The following is a 24317-nucleotide window of genomic DNA, read 5'->3' as shown; positions in this document are numbered from 1 at the left end:
GATTGGAAATTGAAACGGCTAGTGCCCTTTTTAATAATAGAAAGTAATTGGAGGGCACCTAAACCCCCTCTTACACCCACCATTTCCCCAAACACATCCAGTCGCAATTTTAAGATAACCATTTTTTTCAACGTAGTTGAAAGTTCTGGAAATTAACTCTTTGAGGACGACAAGCCCCCCCCCCCAGCCCTCAAGGAACGGGTTGTAAGTTATGCCCTGGGGGATTATAAGGTTTTTATAGAAAGCGTTGTTGTAAAACCTTCAAAAAGGGCTCATTCGATTCGAAACTGAAAGGGCTAGTGTCCTTTTTATTAGTCAAAAGTGGTTGAAGGGTAACTAATCCCCCTCTCTCGCCCACCATTTCCCAAACACATCCAATCACAATTTTGAGATAGCCATTTTGATCAACGTAGTTTAAATTTCTGGAAATTGTGTCTTTGAAGATGACAAACCCCCCAAATCCTCAGGGCAAGGGTTGTAAGTTATGTCCCGGGGGCATATAAGGTTTTTATAGATAGTGTTGTCGTAGAAACTTCAAAAAAGTCTGATTCAATTTGAAATTGAAAGGGCTAGTGCCCTTTTGAACAGTCAACAGTGGTTGGAGGGCAACTAACCCCCCTCTCACGCCCACCATTTCCCCAAACACATCCAATCAAAATTCTGAGATACCGATTTTGTTCAACACAGTTTAAAGTTCTAGAAATTAGATCTATGAGGATGACCACCCTCCCCCCCCCCACATTTCTCAGGGCAATGGTTGTAATTTATGCACTGGGGGCATATAAGGTTTTTATAGGAAGTGTTGTCGTAAAAACTTCAAAAAAGCCTCATTCAATTGGAAATTGAAAGGAATGGTGCCCTTTTTAATAGTCGAAAGCGATTGGAGGGTAACTAGCCCCTCTCTCAATCCCACTATTTCCCCATACACATCAAATCAAATTTTGAGATAGCCATTTTTTCAACGTAGTTGAAAGTTCTGGAAATTATCTCTTTGAGGATGGCACCCCCCCCCCCTCGACAGCCTTCATAAAAGGATTGTAAGTTATATCCTGGGGGCATATAAGGTTTTTATATAAAGCTTTGTTGTAGAAATTTCAAAAAGGGCTCATTCCATTGGAAATTGAAAGGGCTAGTGCCCTTTTTAATAGTCAAAAGTGATTGGAGGGAAACTACCCTCGTCTAACGCCCACCATTTCCCCAAACATATCCAATCAGAATACTGAGATACCCTTTTTTTCAACGTAGTTTAAAAGTTCTGGAAATTAGATCTTTGAGGATGACACCCCCCCCCCCCCATTCCTCAAGGCAAGGGTTGTAAGCTATACCCAGGGGGCATTAAAAGTTTTTTTTTATAGAAAGTGTTGTCGTGAAAACTTCAATATAAAGTTGTTGTCGTACTGAACAAAATGACTATCTCAAAATTTTGATCATATGTGTTTTGGAAATTGATGGGCGAGGGGGGGATGGTCACCCTCCAATCACTTTTGCCGAATAAAATGGGCAATAGTCCTTTCAATTCCCAATTGAATGAGCCTTTTTTGAAGTTTCTACGACTACACATGGCCATCTAAAAATATCTATCAGATGCATTACAAGGAAATACGTGGTTTTTCTTTGGGGTGGGGGGGGGGGGGGTAACGCCCCGCGATCACTCTGAATCTTAAAATGGGCATTTGAACTTCTGATTACTAATCCAACGAGCCCCCTCTGAAGTTCATACGACCGCCCTTTCTATATATACCTTATATATCCCCAGGGCATAACTCACCTTGTCCTGACGGCTGTGGGGGGGGGGGTTGTCACCCTCAAAGACATAATTTTCCGTCCTTTCAATAACGTTGAACAAAATGACTTATCTCAAAATTTTGATTGAATGTGTTTGGGGAAATAGTGGGCATGGAAGGGAGTTAGTTGCCTACCAATCACTTTCAACGATTAAAAAGGGCACTAGCCCTTTCAATTTCCAATCGAATGAACTGTTTTTGAAGTTTCTACGGCAACAAATAGCCGTCTCAAAATTTCTAACAGACGCATTTCGGGAAAATACAAGGTGTGGGGGGCGGGGGGGGATATCCAACCTCTGATCACTGAGTCTAAAAAAGGGCAGTAGAACTTCAGATTACGTATCCAATGAGCCCCCTCCGAAGTCTATACGATCACCCTTTCTATATATACCTTATATGCCCCCAGGGTATCACTTACAAGTCTTGTCCTGAGGGCTTTGGGGGCGGGCGGGGTTGCTATTCTTAAAGACATAATTTCCAGACCTTTCAATTACGTTAAACAAAATGAATATCTTATAATTTTTATTGGATGTGTTTGGGGTAATGGTGGACGAGGGAGGGGGGTTAGTTACCCTCCAATCACTTTCGACGATTAAAAAAGGCAATGGTCTTTTCAATTTCCAGTCGAATGAGTTGTTTTCGAAGTTTCTACGAAAACAAAAAGGACATCTCATTAAATGAGATGAGATTAAATGAGATTATTTTTAAATTAAAATAACCTCAAATTAAAGAACATTTAAAATGAATTACATTTTGTAAAAATAAGAGGTGTGTGTGTGGGGAGGGGGGGGGGGGGGTTGGGGTATCCACCCTCCGATTACTCTGAATCTTAAAAAGAGCACTAGAACTTCTGATTACCAATCCAATGTGACTCCTCCTAATGTTATACAATCACCCTTTCTACCTATACCTTATATAACCCCAGGGCATAACTTAAAATCCTTGCCCCAAGGGCTGTGGGGGGGGAGGTTGTCATCCTCAAAGACATAATTTCCGGACCTTTCAAGTACGTTGAAAAAAAGCTATCTCTAAACTTGATTGGATGCGTTTGGGAAAATGATGGGCGTGGGAGGAGGGTCCGTTGCCCTCCTATCCCTTTCGACTATAGAAAGGGCATTAGCCCTTTCAATTTTCAATCGAAAGAGCTCTTTTCGAAATTTATAAGACAACAAATGGCCATCTCAAAATTTCTACCAGATACATTTCGAAAAAATATGAGTTGTGGGGGGGGGGCGGAGTATCCACCCTCCAATCACTCTGAATCTTAAAAAGGGCATTAGAACTTCTAAATACCAATCATGAGTCGACTCCAACGTTTATACGATCGTCCTTTCTATACATACCTTATATGCCCCCAGGGCATAACTTACAACCCTTGCCCTGAGGGCTGAAGGGGGTTGTCGTCCTCAAAGACACAATTTCTGGACCTTTCCATTACGTTGAAAAAATTGGCTATCTCAAAATTTTGATTGGATGTGTTTGAGAATATGGTGGGCGTGGGAGGGGAGTTAGTTGCCCTCCAATCACTTTTGACTATTAAAAAGAGCACTAGCCATTTCAATTTTCAAACAAATGAGCTCTTTTCTAAGTTTCTAAGACAACAAATGGCCATCTCAAAATTTCTGGGAGGGGGTAGTTGCCCTCCAATCAATTTCGACTATTAAAAAGAGCACTAGCCCTTTCAATTTTCAATCGAATGAGCTCTTTTCTAAGTTTTTAAGACAACAAATGACCATCTCAAAATTTCCATCAGATACGTTTCGGGAAAATACGAGGTGTTTGGGGGGAGGGGGTATCCACCCTCTGATCACTCTGAATCTTAAAAAGGGCATCGGAACATCTGATTTTCAATCAAATGAGCCCATTCCAGAGTTTTTACGAATGCCCTTTCTATATACTTTATATGCCCCCAGGGGGTAACTTATAACCCTTGCCCTGAGGGCTGTGTGTGTGTGTGGGGGGGGGGGTCAACCTCATAGACATAATTTCCGAAACCTTTCAACTACGTTGAAAAAAAGGCTATCTCAAAAATTTGATTGGATGTGTTTGGGGAAATGGTGGGCATGGGAGGAGGGTTAGTTGCCCTCCAACCACTTTTGACTATTAAAAACGGCACTAGCCTTTTCAATTTTCAATCGAATGAGCTCTTTTCGAAGTTTCTACGACAACAATTCCTAACAGATGCATTTCGGGAAAATACGAGGTGTTTCGGGGGGATATCCTTCCTCCGACCATTCTGAATCTCAAAAAGAGCACTAAAACTTCTAAGTAGCAATCCAATAGGCAACCTCCGAAGTTTATACGATCACCCTTTCTATATAAACCCTAAACACCCCCGGGCATAACTTACAACTTTTGCCCTGAGGGTTTTGGGGGGGGGGGAGGGGCGGCGTTGCCATTCTTAAAGATATAATTTTCAGACCTTTCAATTACGTTAAACAAAATGACTATCTCAAAATTTTTATGAAATAAACCCCACCATTTCCCCAAACTCACCCAATCAAAACTTTGAGATAGCTTTTTTGTTCAGCGTAGTTTAAAGTTCTAGAAATTATGTTTTTGAATATGACAAGCCCCCTACACCCCTCAGGCCAAGGGTTGTAAGTTATGCCCCGGATGCATATAAGGTTCTTATAGGTAGTATTATCGTAGAAACTTCAACAAGGGCTTATTCACTTGGAAATTGCAAGGGCTAGTGCCCTTTTAAATAGTCGAAAGTAATTGGAGGGCAACTAACCCCCCTCTCACGCCTACCATTTCCCCAAATAAATCCAATCAAAATTCTGAGATACCCATTTTGTCAACATAGTTAAAATTCTGGAAATTAGGTCTATGAGGATGACAACCCCCCCCCCCCATTCCTATGGACAAGGGTTGTTAGTTAAGCCCTGGGGGCATTTAAGGTTTTTATAGAAAGTGTTGTCGTAAAAACTTCAAAAAGGGCTCATTCGATTGGAAATTAGAATGGCTTGTGCCCTTCTTAGTAGTCGAAAATGATTGGAGGATAACTAAAACGCCTCTCACACCCACCATTTCCCCAAACACATACAATAAAAATTTTTAGATAGCCATTTTGTTCGACGTATTTAAAAAGTCCGGAAAATTACGTTTTTGAGGATGACAATCCCCCACAGCCCTCAGGGCAAGGGTTATAAGTTATGCCCTGGGGGCATATAAGGTTCTTTTATAGAAAGCGTTTTCGTAGAAAATTCCAAAAGGAATCATTCGAATGGAAACTGAAACGGCTAATGACTTTTTTAAAGGTCGAAAGTGATTGGAGGGCAAGTAACCCCCTCCCACACCCACCATTTCCTCAAACATATCCAATCAAAATTTTGAGATAGCCATTTTGTTCAACGTAGTTGAAAGTTCCATAAATCATATATTTGAGGATGACAACCCTCATACAGCCCTCAGCGCAAGGGTTGTAAGTTATGCCCTTGGGCATATAAGGTTTTCATAGAAAGCGTTGTCGTAGAAACTTCCAAAAGGGCTCATTCAATTGGAAGTTAAAAGAGATAGTGCCCTTTTAAAAAGTCGAAAGTGATTGGAGGGCAGCTAACCCTCCTCTCCTCCCCACCATTTCCCCAAACACATCCAATCAAAATTTTAAGACAGCCATTTTGCTCAACGTAATTGAAAGTTCTGGAAACTAGATCTTTGGGGATGAAAACCACCCCCCTCCCCACAACCCTTAGGGTAAGGGTTGTAAGTTGTGCCCTGGGGACATATAAGATTTTTATAAAAAGGGTCGTCGTAGAAACTTAAAAAAGGGCTCATTCGACTGGAAATTGAAAGGGCTAGTGCCCTTTTTCATAGTAAAAAGTGATTAAAGGACAACTCAACCCTCTCTCATGCCCACCATTTCCCCAAACACATCCAATCAAATTTTGAGATAGCCATTTTTTTCAAAGTAGTTGAACGTTCTAGAACTAAGGTCTTGGAGGCTGACAACCCCAACCCCCACAGCCCTCAGGGTTGTAAGTTATGCCATGGGGACATATAAGATTTTTTATAGAAAGCGTTATTGGAGAAACTTCAAAAAGGGCTCATTCGATTGGAAATTGAAAGGGTTAGTGCCCTTTTTAATAGTCGAAAGTGGTCGAAGGGCAACTACCCCCCCCCCCCCTCTCACGCACACCCTTTCCCCAAACACATCCAATCAAAATTTTAAGATTGCCATTTTGTTCAACCTAGTTCTAAGTTCTGGAAATTAGGTCTTTGAGGATGACAACCCCCCCCCCACAAGCCTCTGGACAAGGGTTGTTAGTTTAACCCTGGGGGCATATACGGTTTTTATAGACAGTGTTGTCGTAGAAACTTCAAAAAGGGTTTATTCGATTGGGTTGAAAAGGCTAGTGCCCTTTTTAATAGTTGAAAGTGATTGGTAGGCAACTAACCCCCTCTCACGCCCACCATTTCCCCGAACACATTCAACAAAATCTTTTAAATAGCAAATTTAATTAACTTTGTTGAAAGATCCGGAAATTATGTCTTCAAGGATGTCAAACCCCCACAGCCCCCTGGGCAAAGGTTGTAAGTTATGCCCAGAGGGTATATAAGGTTTTTATAGAAAGCGTTATCGTATAAACTTTAAACAGGACTCATTCAATCGGGAAAGCCAGAATATAATTTGTACTTTACTGAAAAAAATTCTTATAAATGTTTTCATTTTTATAACTTTAAGAAATCAAAATTAATTAAGATTTTAAGGAACAAATGTGAGCATATGTATATTAAACTGACAATGCACATTTTTTCATAAAATTCATTTGAATTTTTTTCAGTAAAGTACAAATTATATTCTGGCTTTTTGAAAGCATAGGGGTTTAGAACCCTACTCATATTAATTTCTGCTCGTTTTGAGTTTGACTCTGTTATTTATTTTAGTTTCTGTTTGTTTTGGGTTTCATCTATTTATTGACACTGGTTTGTGATAGTTGTATGCTTGGTAGATTATATGATTCTATTTTTGTTCATTTTTGGTTTAATGGAGTTCTTTACTTTTTTTGAAAAACTTGTTTTGTGGAAATTTTTTTTTTAATTAATAAATAAATAAACATACATATTTACAATAATTGCTAGTTTAGTAATATAGGATAAAAAAAAAGTGTACGACTCCAGACAGCAATGGCAACCACACTTTTAGGGTAAATTTAATAACCCTTGCTTAAAGCATTATGCTACTTCAGAAAATGCTCAATAGCATCTATTTAATTAAGCCTAAAATAGCAGTTGCTTATAAACCAGTGACAAAATTTCGTCAAAATCCTGCGGGGGGGGGGGGGCAAAGTTGAAGCTAATTTTCGCAAATCAAGTGAAAATGACAGTGAAAACTGAAAAATGAGCCACAGAGTACTATGAAGGCAAAGATATACTAAAGAAAACAGACCCATTTCTGTATATGTTGCATTATGCAGACTTATCTTCGTTTTGAAGATTTTCGAAGAAAGTAAATTTCAGTTGGGAGGCAAACTGGGGTCGGGGAGAGGGGGCAGTTACCCCCCTACACCATAGCAAATTGGACCTCTGTTTTAAATAGGACCTTTTCTATTAGTTACTGATTAGAAATGTTGGGATTTTTCTTTTGAATACTGCCACACATAAATGAATAAAAATACAAAATTATTAAATGCATGCTTCTGGTTTTGGATATGGGTCGAACTATTCAATCGACCAAACAATCGCAAAAATTGCTTGGGGGAGGGGGCGAAGTTGAAACAAAACAAAAATACCCCCCAAAAACGGTAATATTTTCACCAAATGTTACAAATTTTACCATTGTTAGCATGTTTCAGTTTTCAGGAAAGGAGGCCTGAAAACTCTTCTGACCTTTTCTACGCATACCCTTGACTACAAATATCTAAAAAATCCAATAAAAAGTACCTTGGGATTTGTAAATACATCCAAAAACTTCTAATCCGGTATCGAACTTTTTGTCAGCAAGGAATATTCAACTGTACTGAAATCATGAATTAAAAGAACTAATAGATTTTCCAGTATGGTTCTTCACATTTGGATTACTCTACTGTTGAATTTATCAGGTAATACGAATATTTTTGAAATTAGGTAATGCAAATCTTTGGAAGTTATGTTCGTATTGGCATGTATACTAAGAGCGCGTGTGTACAATTATCACTAAATTACACATTTAACGAACAACAAACTCGAAACATGGCATTGCCACCCAGAAAAACCTCAGCATCAACCATACAGAATTAAATAGACACAGATAAACGCTCGTATTTTCTCATTAGCAAATTTTGGGACTCGACTTCGTCTTTTATGATATCAGGATTTCGGGGATAGACAAAAACAAACTAAAAATCAAGTGCCTTTAATATTGAAAAAATGAATATTTCGTATGATTTTCTACCCAAGAGAGAGAGGCTTTGATCACACGCATCTTCCTGAATATACAGCGGCTTAAATTGGGGGAAGAGCATTTTCCCCCTCCCAAGATCCCCCCTCTTTGTATTTCGAGAAATAGCTTTTTGATGTTTTCATTTTAAAATGTTTTTTTTTACATTTTCATGGGAAAAATAAATAAAACAAATGCCCCTAGATTTTGAAAAACAGATTTTTGCCCCACCCAACATTTCCCATACATTGCCACCACTGTAAACATACCACTGAAAATAATGAACTAGTTTATAACATAAGCTTCGAGACATATACCCTGGAGTAACAAAATGGAAGGATAATTAGGATTGTGCCTTTTTTATGGTTAAAAAATTCACAACCCTATTAACAACTTTGTAATATACCGCAAGTGTTGGTTATGAGCCGAAAAAATTCTACTAACAAAACAATCCTAATAACAAAGACGATATGCGTCATCTAAAACAATAGGATAAGGTACAAAAAGTAGGGTCGTCAAAACCCTAAACTTTACTTCATTTTTTCACAGCGTTTTTAATATATCTTACTATACTCTAAATAAATGTGATCCCGTGTAAAAAAAATTACTGCTTTTATACCTATTCTTTGTAATACTACAACTATCCAAAATGAATCCTACAAAACTGTCGTTACGTACACTCTAAACTAGACATGTACAAGTGCTCTTACTGGGGGGGGGGGATGGAAATGTTGAACTAAAAAACTAGCAAATTTAAAAATATAGATGATATTAGGGTAAAACATAAAACCTCAAGAATCTATTGGGACCAGACTCAAAGACTTATCCCGCTCTACAGCTACTCGCTCGAAACAGAAAAAAATCGAATCCCGTAATAAAAGTAATCCAACTTGAACTATTCCAACAATATTCTTGCACTCTCCGGTAACACTGTTCACGTTAGACAATACGATTTTCCGATTTTCCATTATATCATACTTTTTTTTTACATTTTTTTAAATATCTCCCCTCCCCCCTTCAAATATAAATTAATTAGTATGTGCGAGGCACGTTCTCGGGTAAACAGCATGAAGTTTATATTACAGTGCAGTTGGTCAGTTTCATCAGCTTCAAGATTTAATAAGGTACTATCTATAGAAATGTGAGTAACTAGTCAACCTTTCTTATCTAGAACAGCAGCTTAAGCAACATACAATGGGTAGCATCCAGATTAATTCTGCATTGATACCATACAGCGGAAACAGAAATAATTTTGAAAAGTAAATTGAACATAATCGACAATGACTTTCAGAACAAAGCTAGCAGAAAAGTTGGCTACATGCAATCATAGAAGATAATTTTTCTTCTTTCTTCTTCCCCAACTAGCAGCAGAAAATCTCTTACGACAGGCATATCATAGGCAGAGCAATACCGCTGCCTAAGTAAAGAACGCTGTTGGCAGAATGTATTATTTATTTTTTGTTTCCTTTAGACCAGGGCACTTCGTATCGAAGGATTTGTCATAAACTTCAAAAAGGGATCACTCGACTGAAAAGTGAAGTTGTTAGTACCCTTTTTAATAGTCAAAAGTGATTGGAAGGCAACTAAACCCCTTCCGCGCCCACCATTTCCCAAAACACATCCAATCAAAAATTCGAGATCTCAGCCCTCAGGGCAAGGGTTGTAAGTTATATCCTGGGGACATATAAGGTTTTTATTGAACGCGTTATTGTAGAAACTTGAAAAAGGGCTCATTTAATTGGAAATTCAAAGCCCTAGTGCCCTTTTTAATAGTCAAAAGTGATTGGAGGACAACTAGCCCCCCTCTCACGGCCACCATTTCCCCAAAAACCTCCGATCAAAATTTTAAGATAGACATTTTGTTCAACGTAGTTAAAAGGTCCGTGTATTATGTCTTTGAGGCTGACAATCCCCCCACAGCCCTCAGGGCAAGGGTTGTAAGTTATGGCCTGGGGGTATATAAGGATTTTTATAGAAAGTGTTGTCGTAGAAACAAGGGCTCATTAGATTGGAAATTGAAATGGCTAGTGCCCTTTTTAATACTTGAAAGTGATTGGAGGGCAACTAACCCCAACCCCCCTCTTACGCCCACCATTTCCCCAAACACATGCAATCAAAATTTTGAGATATCGATTTTATTAGATGTAGTTGAAAGTTTTGGAAATTAGGTCTTTGAGGATGATAACCCCCTCAGAGCCCTCAGGGCATGGGTTCTAAGTTATGCCCTGGGGGGCATATAAGGTTTTTTAGAAAGCGGTGTCATAGAAACTTCAAAAAAAGTTCATTTGATTGAAAATTAAAAGGGCTAGTGCCCTTTTTAATAGTCGAAAGTGATTGGAAGGTAACTACTCCCCCTCTCACGCCCACCATTTCCCCAGACACATCCAATCAAAATTTTGAGATAGCAATTGTGTTCGACGTAGTTGAAAGTTCTGGAAACTAGGTCTTTGAAAATGACCAATTCAAAAAATTCTTTTAAATGTTTTCACTTTTATAACCTTAAGAAATGAAAACTTAATTATGATTTTAAGGAATAAATATCAGCATATGTATATTAGACTGACACTGCACATTTTTCAGTAAATTCATTTGAATTTTTTTTCAGTAAAGTACAAATTATATTTTGGCTTTTAGAAAGTTGGGGTTTAGAACCCTACTCATATTAATTTCTGCTTGTTTTGAGTTTGACTGTGTTATTTATTTTAATTTCTGTTTGTTTTGGGTTTCATTATTTAATAATACTGATTTGTGGTAGTTGTATGCTTGGTAGATTATTTGATTCTATTTTTGTTCATTTTTGGTCTAATGGAGTTCTTTACATTAAAAAAAAACTTATTTTGTGGAAAAAGTTATTAAAATAAATAAGAGGAAAACGTGGCATATACTCTCTTATGAGTATCAGGAGCCTACTGACTCAGATTGTACAACAAGAAATACTCAACGGGTACCCGTTGTATAATTTCAAACGACTGTTTTAGAGCTGAAGACAAGTAATTGGCTGGGAGTTACTGACATAGCCAATTATATTAATATAAGGAATCGAGGCATGAATGGAGTCAATTCAACAATGCATGCACAGAGAGAGGAATATCAAGCCACAGTCCCTACTCCACGGTTTTAAATACACAGGTCATTCAGTTCTTTTAGTGAGGCAACGGAAGTGTCCACAATAAATGGTTCACCACTAATTTTTAGAAAGGCAGTCGAAAAAAAACAACATACATATAAATCTAGCTTTAAATGCAGATACTCGGGATATTTTTATAAGCGCTATTTATCATAACTTAATAAAAACTGACTTGGTACACACTTCTTCTCATTACACAAAAAGATTAATTAATCATCTAAAAACTTCCTTTTTTGTCCTTACAAATGGGTAAAATTTTGCAGATCAAGATCATTCAAAAAGAGAAAAGAATACCTGTGCTGTGTTTCTCTGTACCATTTTTTGTCTCCTATTCCCTCAACAAAAGGATTCATTGTTGCATTAATACCTAGAAGGATAAACGATTGTGAAATTTGAAAATAAAGAAAAGAATACTTTCACTAAAACTGTACTATCTTCGGTTTTCTTAACCAAAGTTCCTACCTCTAGTTTTTTTTTTTTTTTTTTTTTTTTTTTTTTTTTTTTTTTGTAGAACCCGCTTAAAGAAAATGAGCTTTGCATCTAATGGCTTAATTGATCAAAATACAGCTTGTAAAAATATAAACCTAAAACAAGCAAATATTATTTTGAATAAGGAAATTTAAGCCAAATAAAACAGAGCTTGTAACAAAACCAAACTTAAAAAAAAAAAAAAAAAAACAAGGCCGGTGTCAAGCCCCTCAATAACGTCTGAAAATGCTAAAATACCATTTACCCTTTCTGAAACAAAATTGATTGCTTGAATTAAAGTTAGTTTCGTCATTTGATCTTTGTGATGTAATTCCGCCTCCACCATTTGTGGCTCATAGGTAGTCCATCAATCTTTCTTTGCATAGTAACGTATTTATAAGGAAGAAAACAGTAAGGAAAATAGTGGTCTTTAAAAAAATAGTATATGGGAGATGTTCTTTAAAAGTCAAAGCTACAGAGTTGGCTCTAATAGTAATATAAAATTGTCACAATTATTTTACGTCAATAAATTTCCACCATTGACATTTTGTTTGGCCAATTTATTTTTTGCACATCTGGAAGGAATTGAGTAACAAAGAAGAGAAGAATACTTTGATGCAAATTAATTATATATTAGCTTATTAAAACTATGTTTATTGTTAAAAATATAACAGTATAAAATTAATAAACTTCTATGAACAGTCCATTGTTTAGGTTATAATGGTAAAATCTGAAATACATTTTGTTTTCAAAAAGGCACAAATGTGAACAGCCTTTGGGTGAGAGGTGGCAATACAACTTTTATGTGTGGTAATTTTTTTTTTCAAATCTGGCTTCATTATTCATTAAAAATTTTCTACTTGTTATAGATGTCATTTCCTCATTCTGAGCGATTTCTGCGTGTCTTAGGTTCAACATCTTACATAAGCCCAATTTTGCTCTTTTCAAGTTTTGAAATGGCTCTTTAACTTTTGATACAGGTTTGTGAACAGTAATAGTAGTAATGCTGACTAAGAAATGTTATCCGTGTCTGTAAATAATGTTAATCAGTAGTAGAGATGGGATAGGAAAAGTTGTTACACTGGGAGAAGCAAGTCATGGTACGAGAAATTAAAGTATAAAAAGTTTATAAGCAAAACTTTTGAAACAAAAAGAGCTTTTGGTCCTTTTTTAATAGACCTAAATTTTTATCAATTATTCTTTTTCGGATTGGGATCCCCTTGGTTTGTCAAGTCAATCAGAAAAGAGAAGGTTTCTTGGTTCTTTTTGCCCCCCCCCCCGTTAGGGTGGAGCGGGAGAGTGCCCCTAAATTAAATTCTTTTGCATCTTAAGGTCCTTTAGGCCCAGGATCCTGTGGCTAGAGGTTTGAAAGTCATTAAGGAAAAAAAGTTGTTGGCCCTTTTTGGGCCTAATTTTCAATTAAACCATTTTTCCTTGTTTTTGCACTAAAAGTAATTGTTTTGCTGATTAGTGTGCACTAATTTTTAAGGGGCCTGTACCCCCTGCCTAATTTTTGGGGTAATAGGGTTACCTTGACTAAGGAACTTCTGGATGTAAATTACAAGGAATTCGAAAAAAAAAACAACAGTCCTTGACCTTTTTTTCAGGCTAACCAACATTTTCTTTTCTTCTTTTATTTTAGGGTATTGGGGCCCCAAGAGCTCTGAGATACCTTTCAAGCTGATAAAAAGCAATGTCTAGGCCAATTTACGGACCACATTTTTTTAGTGCCTATACCCCTACCTATACTTTTGCCAGTATATTAGGGTCTCTTGGCCCAGGGAATTACAGATGAAAGTTTGAAGTCATTAAAAAAAATATCGTTGGTTATTTTTTAGGACCTCTTTTTAGAGAAACAAAATCAATAGCAAAAACCAAAACTTCACTTTCCTGATTGAATGGTATAACCTACATTTGAATCGCAGAAATGTATTATTTTTGTAATTTCTATAATTTCAGATTCGGAGCTTTTTTGTGATTTTTGCTTGCAAATTGGTATCCCCTTGGTCCATGGACCTAAGGACTAAAGCTTGTCATATACTGAAAAGACATTGACCTGGTCAGCCTAAGGTTAGCTGTCATAGGCTATATCAAAAAGTTTCTAGATTTTGTGAGTTGCCATTATTTAGTTCTTATTTTGGTAAAATTTTAGAAGAGTTTTTTTTTTATATCTTAAAATATAATGACATTAGGAGATTGAAACATTCAGGAACAAATTCAAAGCCAAACTGTGTCTCCGAAAGGCATTTTAAGGTCCAAGACTGTACAGAAGACAGGTCTTAACTTGGGGATAATTATGTTTATCCTTAATTTGGGGATGAGCCTCCTTTTCTTTGACTTTAAGTTTTCACAACACAATTCTAATGACTTGGGTGGAATTTTAAGCCATGTAAGATTTTTTTTTTTTTTTCAAATTCCTCAAGACCTTATAAATCAGGATTTAGATAAGCTATGAAGCTCAAAATATGAAGCTATGAATTTCAAATTCCTCAAGACCTTATAAATCAGGATTTAGATAAGCTATGAAGCTCAAAATATATTCTTTTGGCATTGGAGGTAAAGTGAAGCAATGCACCTTTTTTTTGTTTCCTTCAAATTGTCCCCTCATTTAATGTATTACCAAAGAAAGATGTTTGGTTATAGATATTGGAAAGTAATTGAGTTGGGTTAATGGAACTTTAAGGAATGAATCCAAAACCGAAAATATACCCAGGAGATTTGTTGTCAGGCTGCTTCACAAACAGTGATAGAAATTCACAAAAAATACCAGATATTACGGTCACTGCATATGTGACCGAAATATCTGGTATTTTTTTTGTGAATTTCTATCACTGTCTGTTAATAGGATTTTATCCCTATTTGAACTTTTATTTATCATCATGGAAAGGCAGTGTGGTCTCCGAAATTATCTACGTCAGATTTACAAATCTTTAAAATCTTATAAGTCAGGACTGAGCAGAAGTATATGGTGCAAAATACTTTCTCTGTGCCTCGTTTAAGTAGCAGATCTACTTCTCAAAATCTCACTTATGTTACATGAACGATGTCAAAGGTCACCATAGGTCAGTGCCCTTTGGAAAAGGGACAGGGGGATAGATACTTCAAAAAATCTTCATGGCAAGTCATTGAAGCTCTGGATCCATTAATAATAGTTCCATTCACCTAAATAAACTATATTCCAGGATAGACTTTAGTCAATTATTTAGAATTTTACACACTTTGTGAATGATAGCAAATTTTATCAACTTTCCAATCCCTCTGCTTTTTAAAATTGCAATTCTTCTTTTATTCCAGAAGGATTTTGAGCCTTACCAATGCTTTATTACCAACTAAAGAATTAGATTTACAAATCTTTAACATCTTATTAGTGAAGATTGAGCAAAGGTATGAAATTCAAAACACTTTCCTTGTGCCTCATTTGAGCGTATATCTAAATATCAAGGTTTTACTATTATTATGCAAAGGTTGTCAAATATCATTATGGGTTACTGCACTTTGGACAGGGAAGAGGTCGAGATAGGAAATTCACAATACCTTCCCAGGAGGTCCCTGAAGCTCTGGATTCATTCACAGGGGCGTAGCTCGAGCATTATATTGAGGGGGTACGCAAGGGGGGTCCACATCCGGATAGTCAAGGGACATGGGCTATATAATAGTTTTTTCTCTCCAAACTATTGGGGGCAGCCGCCCCCCCCCCAACGACGCCCCTGTCCATTCCTGATATTTTCATTCACCTAGCTCAAACACTTTCCAAGATAGACCTAAGCCCCTTGCCTAGAAGTGAATAAATTTGGTAAATCTTACCAGACTTCTGAAGGAAATAACTACAGAGAAACCTGCCTATTGTAGAACTGACAAAAACAGAATCCTGACCCATTCGTGAAAAATATTTGGTCCTTTCAGAAAACCTTCCAATTTCTCCATGTAATGCAGAATACTTGTGTAATGAGGAAAAAGAAAGTAAGGGAATGCTAATGTTCATGGCCTGCATGATGCAAAAAAAAACCTTCAGTGATTCCAAAGCTGCACAAAATATATTCCCATGAAAGGTCCTGATTTTAACTTAAAACACCTGTTTCTGGCCTGGTCCATGCATGGTTCAGTTTTGTTTGGAGAACCAAAAAACAGCTTATTTATCCTTTCCCCACATATATTGCATATATAATGAGGAGGCAACACTAGAGCATCAACATCTGTAACTAAACTGTAATTTTGTCAAAATTTGATGATTACATTGTAATGTGCAAAATATCCAATATTCTTGTTCTATAGGACATACCTGGTGAAGACAATAATGATGAAGACAAGGTCAAAGAACCATGGGCAACAGCTTTATCTGAAGATGTTTTCCTGCTATGTGGCCTTCAATTTCACGGAGAAGAATACAGGATTAGTCAAATACAAGAAGAAACTACTACGTTCAGAGAGGCTTAGAAGAAGACTATAGTCAAATAAAAATCTTGAAAATAGATGAAAACATAAACCTTGAGATGGTTCTTGGATATTCTACTTGAATTGAACACTTGAATGGTTCAATCTTGAAATGAAATAAAATGAATGAAAAATCTTGAACTGAAATGAAATAAATGAAGTGAAAAAATGCATGAATACACTTCTTATTCAAGAATAAGAAGTGCTTTTTCTTTCAGCTGAGGCAGAAAAACATTTTAAAACCATTTATACAAGAGGTCTGGTGTCTTCTATCCTTTCTTAGCAGCTGAAAGATATGCATCTAGATGGTCTTTAACAGGTAGCCATGAACATCAACTGTTTTTCCCCAAGAAGATTACCAGTATTGGCAGTTTCTCATTTGATGCACTAATACATACTGGAACAGATGTGTTATCACGCCCATTGCCACCAGTTCACCGCTTTGGTTGTAATTCTTTTGCACCAGTGATTTTAAGGCCATCATGATTGTGAGAAAAAAAAAAGTTTTGTCCAAGTTGTATCAACATTCTGGTTTGTCTATGATGTCAAGCTCTTCTGCTGTTTTTGTAGCAGGTCATAAAATCCTAGAATGATGAAAGGGTCTGCTTATTGCACAGGTCTCAGGGTTTTTAAGTTGCTCAGGTTCCTTAAGAGAGATGTTTTTTCTTTTCTTAAACCCAAACCAACAGTCTTCACCTAGCAAATTCTTTGTGAAATGAGTACTGATTTTGTTTTCACTGATATATTATTCCACTTTGTCTACGAACTGTTGTTCGGCAAGGCATACTGTGCTCAACATAATTAGGTAGTTCCGGAGGTTTTCTGATAGTAACAGCGGGCAAATTGGGGAAATCCCCTTTGCTTTTTTGTCTGATCAATTAGTATGGTGTAAATTACATATAGTATATAATGTTAACATTGCAAATAGTTGACAAATACACTGAAATCTAGGCTAGAATTGGCAAAACCTAGCCACTTGAATACATGGGGTAAGCCTGACCTCCCTTGTCTGAATTTACCCTGTACAGGGTAGGTCCAACTGTTGTCAAGTACCCAAGCTAAAGGAAGAAGATGGCATTTGGAACCAAAGACATCTGTCATCACTGAGTCAAAAAAGATGGGGGCATCAGGGTTACCTCTGTGTTGGATTTACCCAAGTTTACCCTATTTAAGTTTGTATACGTGTCACCATGAATGTACAAGATCTGGTTAATGTTGATATTCACCAGTGAATGTCTGAAACTGCTTTTTCTCTGCTTTGATTCAATTAGCTTTGCAAGTAAGCTTTTTCAGCTATGATGGTAAAAGTTAAAGCTAGGTTAGATTATGTTAGTTTAGGTAAGGTTATGTTTGATTAGGTTAGATTATGTTAAATTTGGTTATAAATGTCAGAAATGGGTTACCATTTCTGACCCTAAACTAACCTAACCCAACATAACCTCACACCTAAACTAACCTAACCCAACATAACCTCACAAAACCTAATCTATCCAAACCTAACCTGTCATCATCAAAGCCTGCATTAAATTGAAAAAGTTGACTATACTGACTAAATCAAAGGAGAAAAAAAAAGCATTTTGGACATTCACCAGTGAATGTCAACATTCACCAATTTGCAGACCTTCATGGTAACATATGCATATAATAGCACTCACACATACATAAAAGCATTTAGGGTAAAGGCACCAATGATTTGGCACTGCAATTTTGAACCACTGTTGAAATTTTTCTTCAAAACAGAATAACTCTGCTTCGTCATGACTTATAACACCATCTCTTGAAGCTGTCATTATGTTTTGACAATGCAAAATGTGGACACTCTATGCAATGTACCCAGATAAGAAAAGAATATTTAATTCAACCAGTTTCCTGTTTTTGACACTAAATAAGCTCCAAACAAATTCTTAGATATATAATGTTCAAACTGTCATTACTTGGTTATTGTTTTGCAAAAAAAATGGGATCAGCACCAATGCATCAAGATACATTTGATCTCCTCTAAAATGTAGCCACATTTGCTTTTTCTTTGTAAAACTAAGTTAAAATGCCAACTAATATTATATTGACAAAACCATGTTCCCAGTGTTGAAATTTATTGTATGATGTAGTGGAATACAAGACCAACTAAAAATGTTGCTTCAGCCAAATTCAAATGTAGATATTGGCTTCTTTATGTGATTCATTTCTTTTGAGAAAATCTTGTAGTAACCTTGTCGAAATTTTTGATGGACAGCAACAGGCCCTGTCAAAATATAGGCAACTCTGTCAAAACTTCACTGAACATGCAAAACAGATGAGAAACAATGGGTGTCGAAATTCAAGGGCCCTCTGAAAAAAAATAGTTGTCGAATTTATAGGTACTTTCCCAACAACAAGAGATTTTGATGATTATTATTATTTGTGATAATATTTCACACGAAAAAAACATTTAAAAAGTTTTTTTTTCTTTTTAATTGTAGTTTTACTGAAATGATGCTAGATACTAGATTTTTCCATTATCTGAGGAACTGCTGCTAGGCCTCATACTATGCTCATAAGCTTAATTATTTGACTTCATTGATCACAACACCCTAATTCATTAATCACTGAATAAATTTGAAGAAGACTCTCTCTTAGTAAATTTTATAATGTTTTCTCTCAAATAGATCCCAAGCTGTAAAATACAAAATATTCTCTCTGAACCCATCCCTAATTAGCATAAAATTCCTCAAGGAACCTGTTTAGGACCACTCTTATATATAGTATTGATTAATGAAATTGGTAATATTCCCTCAAAGGTATAAAAAAAAAATAAATGTTTTTACTTATATAACTTTAATAAATCAAATAATATTTACATTTTGATTACTAAATATCAGTATATGTATATTAAACTGACAAAGCACATTCATTTGTATTTTTTAGCAAAGTGCAAGTTATGTTCTGGCCTTGGGAAGGCATAGGGGTTTTGAGCCCAACTTATGTTAATTTCTGCTCGTTTTGCGTTTGACTCGGTTATTAATTGTAATTTCTGTTTGTTTTGGGTTTTACTTATTTATCGATACTGATTTGTGGTAGTTTCACGCTTGGTAGATTATTTGATATTATTTTTGCTCTTTTTTTGTTCAAAGGAGTTCTATACCTTTCTTTAAAACAATTATTTGTGGGAAAAGTTTTTTAAATTAATTTCTGTTTGTTTTATACTGAAATAGTCTTTTCAGGGAAAAAAAAAATAATATTTTAAATCTTTTCGTTTTTTTTTAAGAATTTATAATTGGCCTGCTATTTGTATGCTAGAGAAAAATTTTCAGCAATTTTTAACAACATACACCCTTTTAAAAATCTGGACATAAATAATAGTGTTTAATTTAGTTTCATACCTCCTCTAGTTGATACGATTTGCAAAAAAAATTTGTTTACTTTCTTTGATAGCTTTGATACACTTGCACTATTTTGATTTGGTTAAATTTTAAGAGAAGAAGTAGCCCTGAAAGTTTGAACATAATACCCTCAGTCGTTCTTGGGATACTGCTGAGATGCCTCATTGGGAATTAACATTAACACAGTGCATTTATATATAACCCTTGCCCTGAAGACTGTGGGGGGAGTTTCCTGCTCAAAGGTATAATTTCCTGAACTGCGTGGAACAAAATGGCTCTCTCAAAATTTTGATTGGATCTGTTTGGGGAAATGCTGGGTGTGGAAGGGCTTTTAGTTGCCTTCCAATTACTTTCGACTATTAAAAAGGGCACTAGACATTTCAATTTCTAATCAAATGAGCCCTTTTTGAAGTTTCTACAACAAGGTGTTCTATAAAAACTTTATATTCCCCCAGGGCATAACTTACAATCCTTGTCCTGAGGGCTGTGAGAGGGTTGTCATCCTCAAAGACCTAATTTACAGAACTTAAAACTACGTTGAATAATGTGGCTATGTCAAAATTTTCATTGAATGTGTTTGGGGAAATGGTGGGCATGGAAGGGGTGGTAGTTGCCTTCCAATTACTTTTTACTATTGAAAAGGGCACTAGCCATTTCAATTTCCAATTGAATGAACCTTTTTGAAGTTTCTACAACAATGCCTTCTATAAAAACCTTATATGACCCCAGGGCATAACTTACAACCCTTGCCCCAAGGGTTGTGGGGGGTGTCTTCCTCAAAAACATATTTTCTATCTGGGAATCAGATATGCTGAACAAAATGGCTATCTCAAAATTTTGATTGGATGTGTTTGGGGAAATGCTGGGCGTGGGCGCGGGGGGGGGGCTCGTTACCCTCCAATCACTTTTGACTATTAAAAAGGGCATTAGCCCTTTGAATTTCCAAACGAATGAGCCTTTTTTGAAGTTTCTACAACAACACCTTCTATAAAAACTTATATGCCCCCATGGCATAACTTAAAACCCTTGCCCCAAGGGTTGTGGGGGAGTGTCTTCCTCAAAAAGATATTTTCTATTTGGAAATCAACTATGCTGAACAAAATGGCTATCACAAAATTTTGATTGGATGTGTTTGGGGGAATGATGGGCGTCCGGGGGGGGGGCTAGTGGCCCTCCAATCACTTTTGACTTGCCCTGAGGGTTGTGGGGGAGTGTTCTCCTCAAAAACATATTTTCTATGTGGAATTCAACTATGCTGAACAAAATGGCTATCTCAGAATTTTGATTGGATGTATTTGGAGGAATAATGGGCATGGGGGGGATTGCTAGTTGCCCTCCAATCCCTTTTGACTATTAAAAAGGGCACCAGCTACTCAAATTTTCAATTGAATGAGCCCTTTCCAAAGTTCCTACAACAACACCTTCTATAAAAACCTTAGCCTATATACCCCCAGGGCATAACTTAAAACCCTTGCCATGAGGGTTGTGGGGGAGTGTTCTCCTCAAAAACACATTTTCTATCTGGAAATCAACTATGCAGAAGAAAATGGCTATCTCAAAATTTTGATTGGATGTGTTTGGGGGGGACTGATGGGTTTGGGGGGGGGGCCTAGTTGCCCTCCAATAACTTTAGACTATTAAAAAGGGCACTACCCCTTTGAATTTACAATCGAATGAGCCTTTTTCGAAGTTCCTACAGCAATGTCTTCTATAAAAACCTTATATGCCCCCCAGGGCATAACTTAAAACCCTTGCCGTGAGGGTTGTAGGGGAGTGTCCTCCTCAAAACATCTTTACTATCTGGAAATCAACTATTCTGAACAAAATGGCTATCTCAAAATCTTGATTGGATGTGTTTGGGGAAAAGATGGGCATGGGGAGGGGGGCTAGTTGCCCTCCAATCACTTTCGACTATTAAAAAGGGCACTAGCCCTTTCAATTTCCAATCAAATGAGCCTTTTTTGAAGTTTCTACAGCAATGCCTTCTACAAAAACCTTGTATGCCCCCAGGGCATAACTTAAAACCCTTGCCCCAAAGATTGTAGGGGAGTGTCCTCCTCAAAAACATATTTTCTATATGGAAATCAACTACACTGAACAAAATGGCTATCTCAAAATTTTTATTGGATGTGTTTGGGAAAAAGGTGGGTGTGGGGAAGGGGCTAGTTGCCCTCCTATCAGTTTTGACAATTAAAAAGGGCACTAGCCCTTGGAATTTCCAATCGAATGAGCCTTTTTTGATATTTTCTACAACAACACCTTCTATAAAAACCTTATATGCCCCCAGGGCATAACTTACAACCCTTGCCCCGAGGGTTGTGGGTGAGTGTCCTCCTCAAAAAGATATTTTCTATCTGGAAATCAACTATGCCAAACAAAATGGCTATCTCAAAATTTTGTGATAGCCACATCAAAATGGATGTGTTTAGGGGAATGATGGGTGTGGGGGAGGACTAGTTGCCCTCCAATCACTTTTGACTATTAAAAATGGCACTAGCCCTTTATGACAACGCCTTCTATAAAAACCTTATATGCCCCCAGGGCATAACTTAAATCCCTTGCCCCAAGGTTTGTAGGGGAGTGTCCTCCTCAAAAACATATTTTCTATCTGGAACTTGACTATCCTGAAGAAAATGGCTATCTCAAAATTTTTATTGGATGTGTTTTGGGGAATGATGGATGGGGGGGGGGGGCTAGTTGCCCTCTAATCACTTTTGACTATTAGAAAGGACACTAGCTACTCCAATTTCTAATCGAATGAGCCCTTTATGAAGTTTCTATGACAACACCTTCTATAAAATCCTTATATGCCCCCAGGGCATAACTTAAAGCCCTTGCCCCTAGGGTTGTAGGGGAGTGTCCTCCTCAAAAACATATTTTCAATCTGGAAATCAACAATGCTGAATAAAATGGCTATCTCAAAATTTTGATTGGATGTGTTTGGGGGAATAATGGGCAAGGGAGCGGGGGGGGGGTTAGTTGCCCTCCAATCACTTTTGACTATTAAAAGGGGCACTAGCCCTTTGAATTTCCAATCTAATGAGCCCTTTTTGAAGTTTCTATGACAACTCCTTTGACACAAAGTGCCTGGGTATGGAGAAAAAAGAAGAAAAATAAATAATATATTGTGCCCACATCATTCTTTACTTAGGCAGCACTATTGTGCTGCCTATGATTCTGGACTCTCTAGACAAATGATAGTCAACATAATTTTTTTTAAGTGGATTAAAATGGTAGATTAACTTTGAGATGGCCAAATGTTGACAAAAATTTCACAGTGAACAACAAAGAAAATCTTTGCTGGACCATTGGCTCTGGCTCTAATGAGAGGTGATTGGGTCTACACTCACACTGTGTCATGCTGTAATAAAATAGGGGCAGTCCAGAAACCTGTCATACATAGGGGTGGGGGTAAAATTCATTTCCAACAAAAATGATTATTATATTTTGAAAGAGCATAAAAAAGGCATCAAGCAGTATAGCCTAGGCCTAGGCTATTCACTTTATTTGTAAGTCAATAATATGATTTGGTAAAAATTTACCAAAAAAGAGACACCCAGAAGGGTGTTCACATTCTATTTTGCATGCAATGGAAAAAATTCAAAATTTACAGAAAAACTCAAATTAAAACTTGTGAAGGAAGCAACTTTTTAAGATTTGGAAAAATCATAAAAGAGTGTATCCAGTGGAGTGATCACCTTCTACTCAGCTAATTGGTGGATTAAAGCTCAAATTTACCAATGGGACAGGCTATTAAAATCCATAGGATGGTCCAATTTCTTTTTTTCCTGTCTCATAGACTAGGTAACATTTGCACCATAAGCTTAGATTTTCACCTGATCTGAATATAATTGTATCAGACTTTTTCAATTAATCCGTTTTCTAACACAGACTAAAAGTCTACTATAGTCTACACTGCAAGTTATGCCTACCTCAGCCTCAATTTCTAAAATTGTTCTCATGTGAATAATATTTTGAGAAGCAAAAAAATAAACAATGCTACCTATCGAAACTATTTTTATAACTAAAAACCATAGTTTAAAAGTGTATAATACAGTTATCCAGTTCGGCAATCTTTGGGAAACGATATATTTCCTCATAGGATTTTCTGAGTTGAAAGTTTTTTTTTAACTCGAACCAAAAATTATGAAGCGGCAAATCGGTTCAAAAATTCAGACTTGAGGGGTGCAAGGTAGGCAAGCGAACACTCAAGTTTTCAAGGGGCATAAAATTGGCCAAGTTTGTTAAACAAAATTGGCAAACTTTTAGAAATTGATGTGAATGTTACATCAAAATATTTAAACTAGAAGAAACTTTGTCTGAAAACTCTTACAGTAAAGTTTCAAAGTAAAAGCGAAGATTTTAATCGATCAATCACTCAATCAGTCAATTTATTCCCAAAATATGCCAAAAAAACATAGTTTATACTTCTCGCCCGACAAAAGGTTTTATGGCCTGGATATGTAGGGAGAACAAATACACAACTAAATCAACACATAAAAATAATAACACTCGAATAAAAAACTATCGCCCACTATTCAAAACCAGACGAAACCAAACCACAATAGATTCTGAACACAGGGTAAACACTACTCACAACAGAAGTTTTTAACCTGGCCCAAAGACGTCCATCCCATCTTAAGACAAATTATTATTACATATATTTCTTCTAGACATTATTTCGTTTTAATGCATTTGAAGGTGCCAAATGAGTGACATTCTTAAGCTGACTTAGGTAAGGTATTCCACACGATATGACAAGCGGCTAGCGGATTGAAATCAGACCT

At 36.7% G+C, this 24317-nt stretch overlaps 1 protein-coding gene across 2 annotated transcripts in view; it reads right to left on the bottom strand.

Annotated features, from left to right (window-relative positions):
- The window catches only part of Nt5b (5' nucleotidase B), a 154554-nt gene extending 131037 nt beyond the window's left edge, over positions 1–23517 (bottom strand). The window contains exons 1-2 of one of the 2 annotated variants that reach the window (XM_089103738.1): positions 23463–23517; positions 11567–11639 (exon numbers count right to left, since the gene is read on the bottom strand). In XM_089103738.1, the coding sequence (XP_088959864.1) occupies positions 11567–11625 (59 nt within the window). In that variant the 5' untranslated portion in view covers positions 11626–11639; positions 23463–23517. Of the gene's footprint in view, positions 1–11566; positions 11640–23268; positions 23422–23462 lie in introns of those variants that run through there. The other variant, XM_089103737.1, reaches the window with a different exon arrangement.
- Between the last annotated feature and the right edge of the window lie 800 nt (positions 23518–24317).

This window comes from Artemia sp. Qi Xiang Cuo, chromosome 17 (assembly GCF_049724085.1).
Source record: "Artemia sp. Qi Xiang Cuo chromosome 17, ASM4972408v1, whole genome shotgun sequence".
In the NCBI taxonomy this organism is placed as follows: domain Eukaryota; kingdom Metazoa; phylum Arthropoda; class Branchiopoda; order Anostraca; family Artemiidae; genus Artemia; species Artemia sp. Qi Xiang Cuo.
The sequence above is the reverse complement of the archived record's forward strand: the minus strand, read 5'-3'. Positions and strand labels throughout refer to the sequence as shown.